This window comes from Argopecten irradians, chromosome 7 (assembly GCF_041381155.1).
Source record: "Argopecten irradians isolate NY chromosome 7, Ai_NY, whole genome shotgun sequence".
In the NCBI taxonomy this organism is placed as follows: Eukaryota; Metazoa; Mollusca; class Bivalvia; order Pectinida; family Pectinidae; genus Argopecten; species Argopecten irradians.
Genome location: NC_091140.1, coordinates 40,733,038 through 40,743,951, shown reverse-complemented (window position 1 = coordinate 40,743,951; position 10,914 = coordinate 40,733,038). Strand labels below are relative to the sequence as shown.

The following is a 10,914-nucleotide window of genomic DNA, read 5'->3' as shown; positions in this document are numbered from 1 at the left end:
CTTTGAAAGTTGCTTTCCCTTGACCTTTCAATATTTTTTCCTTTGATCTTAGAATGTTGCTTTCCCTTGACCTGTGAATGTTGATTGCCCTTGACCTTAGAATGTTGCTTTCCCTTGACCTTTAAATTTTGTTTATCCTTGACCTGTGAATATTGTTTTTCCTTGACCTTTGACTGCTTTTTTCTGTTGAATTGTGAATGTAGTTTTCCCTTGACCTGTGAATTTTGCTTTCCCTTGACCTTTGAGTGTTGCTTTCCCTTGACCTTTGAATGTTGCTTTCCCTTGAACTGTGAATCTTGCTTTCCCTTGACCTGTGAATGTTGCTTTTCCCTTGACCTTTGAATGTTGTTTTCCCTTGACCTTAGAATGTTTTTTCCCTTGACCTTTGAATGTTTTTTCCCTTGACCTTAGAATGTTGTTTTCCCTTGACCTTTTGATTGTTTCATAAATCATTATAAACACAACGGTTATCATTTGTATTGTTTTTCCTTTATTATAAAAAATCAACATTATCTAAAAAATATATACAAAAAATGAATCTTGCACTATATTTACATGACTGTACAGTAGTAAGATCGCACAACATATAATGAGTTGATTAATATTATGAAATCGGAATGCCTTCTTAATTACCTTAATTATACAACGATAGTTAAAAAACATGATTAATGACTGTTTATTTCACATATTAATATATTGTTTGCATGCTAATTGTAAAGTTTATTTTTGGTTACTGAAACTTAGCTAGCTATGTACAGGTTTAGATTATATGAAACGTGTCTGAAGAAGTTTTTATTTTTGCAAGCCTTGGCGAGGTTCATACTATCTTGTATGAAATTTACTCAAATTTATGATACCTTTTATCACATAACAACAACAACCTACATTTGAAGAATGTACAGCGAAAATCAACAATTTGAATAACCCACCATCTGATGATTATGGTTGGCTAAAAAGTGAAATAATGCACAAACAGAATCAATGTATAATGTACATAAAAGCACAATGAACTATGATAAATTGGAATCAACTTCGCTAGCCAAGGGTATTCAATACGATACTCTGCCTGAAACCCATATTGCATCTTGGATCAAAATTTAAGTTCTTGCTTTCAAATTCTGATTGGATGTGGCTAGGTTCAGCCGACCAATGAAAACACAGTTTTTTATATATCAACAAAACTGAACCAAAGACTTTAAGTTCATATCGGTGACCATTGAGGCAGGCCATGTCTATCTATAAAAAGCTTCCAGTAAAGTCTTATTTACTACATAGTCTATGTTTTAGATCAGCTCAAGTACATGGATATACATTGCTTTCCAATTAGATAGAAAAAGTAAATACATGGATGGTTTCTGTTTTGCAAAGTTAAACAAATTATGCAAAGATCTTTTGACAAAATTGATGAATGAATTTGAATCGTGAAACACAAAAACAGAAGTTGAAACAAATAACTCACAAATATGTTAATCTTAAGTATTTTGAACCAGTCACATACAGCACATGTTTTCCAAAGGGCACTGCTAATTATATAAAATTACATAAATGGATGCGAGATTAAGGGTAAGAGGGAGAGTATTAAACTGAATTAGTATATATGCATCATGGAATACCTACAAATGTATTTTAGTGAAATATATTGCAAATTATTTTTATTTTAATTGTCATGACTATTATACATTTTGTCACCATATTTTACACACTTTAAGTTGCACCTTTTTCACCTGGAAGTAACAAGTACAACTTATATGTGGACTAAAAAACTAAAATCAGATGAAAATTTAAAAACATAATATGTTTTGTTTAAAATTACTGAGCCCATATATAACTTGAAATATTGTTACTAAGTATTCATTAAGTAGTGATGTCACTATTTCTTAATTTCATCGGGGTATGATTTTTTTTTCGTGAACTGAATTTTTTTCATACCCAGATGAATTTACCGTAAAGGATAGCGACATCAATGCTTCTAATCAATTTTTTAGACTACTTGATCACGAAGAATTTCAATATCTGCACCTATATGTATTACAAACAATATGTAGTGGATTGGCTTATAATCTGAAAAATACAGTACAATAATATTAAAATCATCTTGTTCTTGATTTTTACATGAAGTAATAATTATATACACGAGATTGATCACTCCCATAAGCACATATTCAACTGTTTTTGGTACCTATTGAACTTACTGTATTCATCTTATGATCAACATTGTCAATCTATTGTGTCAAAGTACCGTATTCGACCCAATAAGCGCCCATGTCCCTATAAGCGCCCCTCCCCCTTTTTAAGGCCTCAATTTCAATTGCCCAGGCATAAATAAGGACCAAAACTACATAAAACGGTATAAATTTTCAATAATTTTGACTTATTAGCACCTTTTCATTTTTATCAATTTTTTAAGCGCCCCAGGTGCTTATTGGTTCGACTATGGTATACAAGTCTTTTCAAGAAAAAAATTTAACATAAAAAGTCTGTTCATAGGGTAAATTTTAAATTGTTCTGATAAATATTATACCAACTCCTTTTCCTTTTATACTAAATATAATATTAAGTATAGCTATACTTTCTTATTTCCATTTACGAGAATGGCACATTCTTATAATTACATATTATTGTATCTGGCGTATTAAATCTTTAGTAAGCGTGTCACATCTCTAATATCCAAAGCCTGGCCTTTTGCGCTCTCCTGCGAACCGAAGCTCCATATCCATTTGTTCACCCATCTCTTGTTTCCTGGCAATCAGTATGACAAAGAACAATCCCTGAAATAGGATAAAAGTGGTATCATTTTACACAATCAGTTTGTCAGAGGCATGTCACTAACAAAGCCGCCATGATTTGTTTACACTCAAGATCGGCGCAGTGCATCATGGGAGCACATGTGTGAAGAGAGTGTCACAGTGTATTTGTATAAGCAGACGCAAGAAATATTCATACAGTGTTTTAATGCAGTTTATATTCGTATGTATATTTGAAACTTTATCAAGATATAGTTCACTACATTGATAACAATACCAGAAGAGTTATCAAGCACATTTTGGCCTAGTGAACACATGGCTTATAATATCACCCGATGCCCTAAACTTAGGCCTGCAAGTCGACGCTTTGAAGATTATTCAAGATTGTAAGCTCACATAGATGAAGACAAATGTGTTGCTTTGATATTGAAACTGATTCTCTATTAAATATTATCTTTACACTATGTAAATATTTGACATTTTGATGGTAAGTTTTGTGATTTATGGTTGGAAAATTTGACATTTTGATGGCAAGTTTTTTGACTTACGGTTGGAAAATTTGACATTTTGATGGTAAGTTTTGTGACTTATGGCAGATATTGTGAATGGGTTTTACTGATGGAAATGTCCGGAAAAATTTGATGCGGACCGCCTATTTTAAAATCTGGTCCAGACTGGCAATTATTGAATACCAGAAGTCAGTAGAAATGGCAAGCCTGCTCATTTTATTTAACAAAATCATTTTTTTAACCCCACAGCAATGTAACTGCATAAAATAATCATGAAAGCAGCTCCTGGACACTAATAGCAGGAAGTTATATTTACTTTTAAAATTCACAAAATAATCAATGTTCAGTCCCGCAAAATCTTGTTCGGTCCGGCTTACTCACAGTCCTTGCTGTCTGAATGTCCAGCCATTTTTTTCAACTTTTGCGATGTCTGCTTACAGTTGGAAAATTTGACATTTTGATGGTAAGTTTTGTGACTTCCAGTCGGAAAATTTGACATTTTGATTGTAATTTTGACCTCCAGTTGGAAAATTTGACATTTTGGCATTAATGAAGGGGGTATACTGTACATATATACAGTGTATAAGGATTATTGCAACCAAGTTTCATTAAAACCCCTCCAGTAGTTAAGAAGGATTTTTGATCAATCATTGTTTCTACAGACAACTTGAATCCAGTATAACTCTGTCCACCAAATCTAGATGATATAACCTTAGATTTACTTACATCTACAAGCGTCCGGAACATCCAAAACAGCCAGGTCCACACAATGTACTTGAGTCTCTATAGAAACAAAGCAATATTTTATGTGTTATTGGTAATGCTGAAAAGCATTTACAATTATTATACCTCAATTTCTTTTAGAATGTTCCGACTGGATTTAACTTGATCAGATGACATTGAAAAAGTTAAGATATTTCACCAGAATTGGAAGGCGAGGAAAATAACCCTAGGAAAAAAAACCTGAGGAAAATAAGCTTTTAGAAGTTCCATATGTGACCTGAAGTTGATTTCATCTGCAAAGTCAACCAACAATGGGGTTGCTTATTTTTTGCAGCCTGACAAATTTAGAAAATATTGTTGGGAAATATATTAAAGATGCTCCACGCCGACAGAGCATAAATGATACCCATCATCTGAACAATAATTGGTGTTTAATCGTGTATATATATGTCTAATTATTACCAAAAAAAATCTAAAATAATTTATTTCGCCTTTGGTACATGAGCAATTAGTACTTCATTCAATATAGGATATAGTGCCACAGATTTTTTTCGGGATGCAATTAATTATTTTGCATATTTTTAACTTGAAGTAAAATTAGAAGCTCAAACTTTTCAATGGTGGTAATGGTGTAAAGTAAGTAACTTTTGTAAATGAAGAAAAATACTAAATCGTCTGCTCCTGTTTTTGATAGTGAAAAAATACCATTTGTCAGCGGTGGAGCATCTTAAAGTTCTTTTACCAGAGATTTAGATAGATTGCTGATGTAACGAATTTATGGACTTGTTTCGATTTTGTTCGGTATAATAAATCAAATGAAAATAAATTTTCGAGAAAATAACTCTTTCCATGGAGATAATTCTAGATGTATCCTTCCACAGAGGGCCTTAATTAATATTGTAATCAAACCACCAGTCGAAGAGTGATGTTGGCACTCATCATTGAATGATCTATGTTTGACGGTAAAAGCAAAGAGGGACCTTTTTTCTGCTTTTTTCTAATCAGTGTTTGTCCCCTAAGTGTTCTTTATCGACAAGTTTTACTGTATAATATATATAATACATATTGAACATGTGAGTCTACATATAAAATAAATGTAAAGAAAGATTTGAGAGGCCCAATGGGTTTTAACAGTCAACTGACTATATAAAGAACTTTTGTCAGTTTTTTTTTTACATATTTTGCCAGGTATGCTTAAGTCAAGGTCATTCTAGTGAACAAATTATAAGTGCTTCATCCAGCATGCTACAGACTAAATTTCTGACTCCTTTAGGTCTTTAACTTACTGTAAAGTTGTTTTGAGATTTTCCTATACATTTATTTGACCTCTGAGACCCTGAATGTAGAGTAGCCATTCCATCATGATTTCAGCCTGTATATTAACTTAACCCCTATGACCTCGAATTCGAATGAAAGGTCAACAAACTTCAATTATAAAAACCAAGATGGCTTCATGTCAACCATCTTGTTTTCCAATCGATCTTAAAATGTAATATGCATAACTAGGCATCAAGTGGAGCATACAGATTAAATTTGAGAGAGATCCCTAATGCCATAATATATTCTTAGAGGAATTGCTCTATACAAGCATGGTTAATATAAAAGCGAAATCTAATCCATATATAAATACTATTCCAAGAATACGCTGAATTTCAGAGAGTAATTTATATGGAAATAGTTATAGAGCTTTTTTGGCCTTGCCTCAATCTGAGGCCCCCGGGATGTCAGTCATATTGATCCCTTCATCAGTACTCTCTGATAAATATTGGTAACAAGAATAATTGACAGAGAAACAAACTGGATGAAAGGCAATATGATTCACATGGTGGGCTAAACATTATTTGTTAGTTTATCTACATATTTGTACTTACAAAAGTATTCTTCCCGTAGTAGGCAAATTCGAAAATTGAGAAAGCAATATCTACAAACTGGTAGATGAAGAAGAAGATGATGTACCATCGATGTGCACTCATGTACATCACAAAATGCTGCAAATAAAAGAAAAATTCAAAATTTCATTTTTAAACAGTCAAAAATAATGTACATATATGTATAAAGTTGTGTTTTTTGGGAGTTTTGTAATCGGTGTAAACATGTTTTTGGCATATTTTTTGCTTAATTAAATTTTGACAGATGATATACATATACTTAATTACAACATTTTATTACTGTATTGGTTGATCAAGAACAAATCAAAGAAAAAAAAATAGTCAAACCAGTCTTAGTGACCTCTGTATAAAAACCAAGGTCACAATTTATTTGTTCTGTGTAGACCACCGAGCTATACAAACCATTTGTCTGTGTTGTGTCATACAGGTTGGACTGAACATGTACTGGTATAAGGTGCAATATATTATTTCGCTTAATACAAAATTCGCAATCTAGATGGCACTACATATATACAGTCACCATGGATTTATATCAGCAACTAACATATAAATACATACCCGTTCTCTGACTTGAAGAAACATGAATGCAGTGAAGAGAATTATAACCACGTAGTCGAACGTCAGCACCACATCACTAGCCAGGAACGCTGTTACAGAATGCAAAAGTTTATGATATGAAGAGACACAGCAGGTGGTTTTCAGGTATGTGTTTTTACTAACTTTAAAAATAACTTACGAGTGTGAAATAAATTCCATATACAATAATTGCAAGATATGTGATCTGTTTCTGCCATAATTAAATCATTTACACAGAATAAATTCATATAATTGCCAACATATGCAAATGAAATGTAGTGATATATTTATAAACAAATAGGCACTCGTTATTGTATAAAGAATGTATTATTTTAATTATGAACCACTATTCCATGCATTCCTGCATTCAGTGAAGGGTTTTTTTTCAATCAAGATTTAGCTACATAGGAACATGTTTACAGCTAAGAAACATTTACTTTCCAACACATTATCATCAAACCAAGCTCAGTCTAGGTGCTATAATTCTATCAAAATCAACGGAAGGGTCCTTGTTAAATATAACACTGACCAAACACAGGAGAACTGTTTTCTCTATTCTATTATTTAACAAATAATTACTGAACTGAACTTCACAAACCCAATATTTACAGGCAAAATCTGCAAAAACAAGTTTTCTCTTTACTGATATTAAACAAATTAGGACTTAAACAATGAAAATATGAATGTTTACCCTTTGATCCCTGAAATTACCATGATCGCAGAACAAATCGAATATTCTGAATAGCATACAATATGCAGCTGACCATAATGTATCTTCATGCAAAATATTTTGCTTATGCTTATAAGTGATACCCCTCCTTTCCTCAGGCTTTTTAATAGAACAATTAATGTAAGTAAGGGAAGAAGGCAAATTAAAAGCTTGTGAAAAAATAAAAGAGTTAAAATTTAAATGATTTCCGAATTGAAGACTCTTACTAACCTTGCCAGAAATGTGATCGCCATGGAGTATGGAATCCTTGTTGGATCTCAAAAGATGTTCCAGTGGCAATCAAATCTATCAATCGCATGACAAGAGAGAACACTGCAGTTATCTGAAAGGGGAAAAAAGCTAATCATCAGAAAACATTACATGTAATTCCCTAGTCACTGGTATAATTAACCCGAGTTCAAACAGGGATGTGGGTATTGCTAAATGAAAAATATTCCAGGAACACTAAATGTGTACAGTTTCTAGGGCAGTAATTATAAGCATCCCATTTAGGAACTTTTTAGAGACTTTTAAAGAATTTAAAAACTTTGAGAAAGTAGATTTATACAAGTGGGTAGGTAACTTGATATCAGGAAAAAACATGGTTAGATATGGTCTGCAGAATATTACATATCCAAGGTCAGATAGAATAGCAGTAACAGAGATGCGCTCCAGCGTAAATATATTTCATGCTGTTAACATCAATTAAACAAGGAGCCGCAAAGCGTAGCATTATCGATATCACCCATGTCCCGCAGTTGTAATAAAAAACCCAAATACATCAAGGTCAAAGTAACAATTATTCAAGTATAACTTTTAAATTATGCAAGTATTGTAAAAGTGAAAAAAATAACAGCAGATAACAAAAAGAAACAGTAACCTGATATCGATATATACAAAAAAGTTTCATGGAGCTGCGTTGAACGGTTTTGGGAGTTACGTACGTTATAGCCCGGAAACTGTAATTTGGCATTTTTGACTTAGTTTCCAGTGGTAATGGAAAAACTTCAAAAAAAGGAAGGTACGCAATAGCAAAAGGCACAACTAAGGCCCCCGCAAACGCTTTTCGTGTGGGATAACAAGCTAAGGAGACTCGTAGAAGTCAACCAACATCAACAGCCAGCTGTATATTAAAATTAGTCCCTCAGTTCTAGCAATACCCAATTCAAGCAATGAAATGTCTTGGTAAACTTATAATTATCAAAGATAAATGCCGAATTTGCATCTGGCGTAAAGTTCAGCATGGATCCCTTATATAAGTGTTCATTGCCAAAGAGAAAACTGAGGATCCCTGTAAAGACCCACTATCTTAATCTTCTGAGCATTTCACTTTTGGTTGTTAAACGTGTACAATCAAACCTTACAAGAGCTGTTTGAGAATAGCAAAGCTCACCTCTAGAATGATGTTGATTTAACTTGAATTTACCATTATTACAAAAATATGTCATTCCATAACTTAAAACTTTATAGTCCATTTGGCATCTTAAAATTAGGCCAAAAAAAATTATATGTGTGTTTCAGGTTACATAACTGAAAAAAATAGGGTAGGTCGGTCGGGATTTTTTTTAAATTTTTTTATTTTATTTTTTTAGGAGGGGTGAGGGAGGGGTCAAGTGGCTTTATAACTACATTAAAAAGTAATTTAATAATACATGTAAGTTGTCTTTCAGGTTTTAGGCTGGCTAGAAGTCTTTTATTTCTCATTACCATATTCGTAATTGAACTTTATCTGATTAAACTTAAAGCATGCGTAAAAATCTAGGTTGAAAACTTCATACACAACATTTTGGTTTTGAAAAAGTGTGATAAAATAGCTAGGGTCGGAAGAAAAAATAGGGTAGGTAGGGGTACCTGAAACATACATATTTTTTTTTAGGCCTTATCAGAATTCAACATTTCCCCACTCATGGATGTACAGTAATTGTACATATCCATCAGACACAACAAATATATTTCAAAATCATTGTAGAAATCAACATCAGTTGTGACAGTATTAGAACACTTGCACCAAAACCTTGACCTGGTTATTTCGGCCCATTGGGCTTCTTGAAAGTCTCAAAATCCAGCATTTGGCTCCTTTAAAGGCCCACTACCTTTCCGAAAGCAAAATTAAACATTTCTTAAAACTATCTTTCGAAAGCAAAATTAAACATTTCTTAAAAACAAGAATAACACAAGAAAATTTTGATTGATGTTATATATATATATATGTAGTGATGGGAATCGGAAGTAAAATTCACAATCAATTATCGGATGGATGTGTTTGAACGATTAATGGATGTGTTTGAACGATTAATCGAATTATCAGATTATGTATGGAATGTAGTATTTTGTCATTTGTTCTGTACATAAGAGATTATAGAAAGAGTATTATCATCCTGACCGTCCGTGTCAGCCATTTTGTTTACAATGGTTTCATCAGTTGAAGTTTCGTATCTTTCACTAGCAATAGTTAAATTACTTCTTTCACATTCTCAAAAGTGTTTTAATTTGTTAATTCATATATTTCTTTGAGTTTCAAAATTAAAACATGTCTTTTCTGAACTTTCAATATTTAAGCCTAGATGCGAAACAAAACCCATAGCTTTGTGTACCTTCCAACTTCCCATAAGATTGAGATCACTAGATGAACACAACACGATCTTGCGGGCTTCGTGAACACATGAAACGCAACATTATACTCTTCAAACTTACACCGTGTTCAGTTTAAAATGCGTTTATTTCGATTAATCGAGCATACGAAATCACAATCGAGCGCTTACATTTTTTCTCTAGACGGAAGATGTTCGATTTTTTTTTCGATATTCGGAACATCACTTTAGCTATTTGATGAGATTGCAACACCAAACAAATGTAAAATTCTCCGTGTAATTTATATAATCAAGGAAGACGCATTTCGCTAGTTTGACGTCAGGCGCAGTGAATTAACTTACGTGTGGTAATTAGGATGACGGCGGGAAACATTATTAACGACCCCTGTTATGAAAATTAACATTGATTTTATTTAAATTGTATAGAGAGTGATTGTACATGCAGTATTAATTTAAAGTTAAGTTAATAACTTTTGCGACTACAAAATAATCAATTTCATTTTAAATTGCCATTTTAAAAAATTAAGTCATTTCGGAAAGGTAATCAGGCCAAAAGAATATGTCTGTTTAGGGTTACATTGGCAAAAAAATTGTGTCTGTATGTCGGGAGGATTTTTTAAAAAAATTTTTTAGTGTCTTTCACTAGTACTCTAGAGTAATGGCCGGAACTAGTCCGGATTATCTGACGATCTCGATATAGCCAGGAGATACCAACAACATCAGAACCCTTCCAACTAGTGTGTTAATATTGCATGATACAAAATTTGCATTATAAATTCATAATAGCAAAATGACGCGACGTTCAAATACTTTTGGCGCAGCGTCATTGTGACTTCAGGAAGTGGCCTGATGAATGTTTACATCTGTGTAAAAACACAATCAACAGGTAAAAGCAGAGTGACGTCATTCACGACAAAATTAATAAAGGTGCGCGGATTTTATACTCACGATAACGTAGCCATAGCCGACTAGGACAGCTGTCCGAAGATTCCAACACAGGAACCTGTTTATCACCGCCATATTGGGTTGATTCCGTTTGTATTGTGAACCTCGTTTTCAAATTTTACATCCTCACACCTGGAGGGAGATATCGTTACTTTCTAGAGATATCGTGTTACATAACTAAATTTAGCGCTAGGATTATTCTGAAAATAACACGAGTACTTTAAATAC

General features: G+C 32.9%; 1 protein-coding gene across 1 annotated transcript; it reads right to left on the bottom strand.

The window, feature by feature from the left end:
* Window positions 1-467: 467 nt before the first annotated feature.
* On the bottom strand, window positions 468-10,832 carry LOC138328444 (uncharacterized). Its single transcript, XM_069275252.1, has 6 exons — window positions 10,690-10,832; window positions 7,382-7,493; window positions 6,424-6,512; window positions 5,848-5,964; window positions 3,980-4,036; window positions 468-2,768 (listed from the first exon to the last, which is right to left on the bottom strand). Exons 1-6 carry the CDS (start codon window positions 10,759-10,761, stop codon window positions 2,661-2,663), a joined length of 555 nt encoding a protein of 184 aa, XP_069131353.1. The 5' UTR covers window positions 10,762-10,832; the 3' UTR covers window positions 468-2,660.
* Window positions 10,833-10,914: the final 82 nt, after the last annotated feature.

What these genes read in the sequence shown, in the direction of transcription:
- LOC138328444 (XM_069275252.1), bottom strand. Translation starts at nt 10,761, where the DNA reads ATGGCGGTGATAAACAGGTTCCTGTGTTGGAATCTTCGGACAGCTGTC. An exon ending in TTCTTCAAGTCAGAGAACGG is followed by an intron (nt 5,965 to 6,423) that starts GTATGTATTTAT and finishes TTTTATTTGCAG; the next exon opens with CATTTTGTGATGTACATGAG. An exon ending in ACTACGGGAAGAATACTTTT is followed by an intron (nt 4,037 to 5,847) that starts GTAAGTACAAAT and finishes TTGTTTCTATAG; the next exon opens with AGACTCAAGTACATTGTGTG.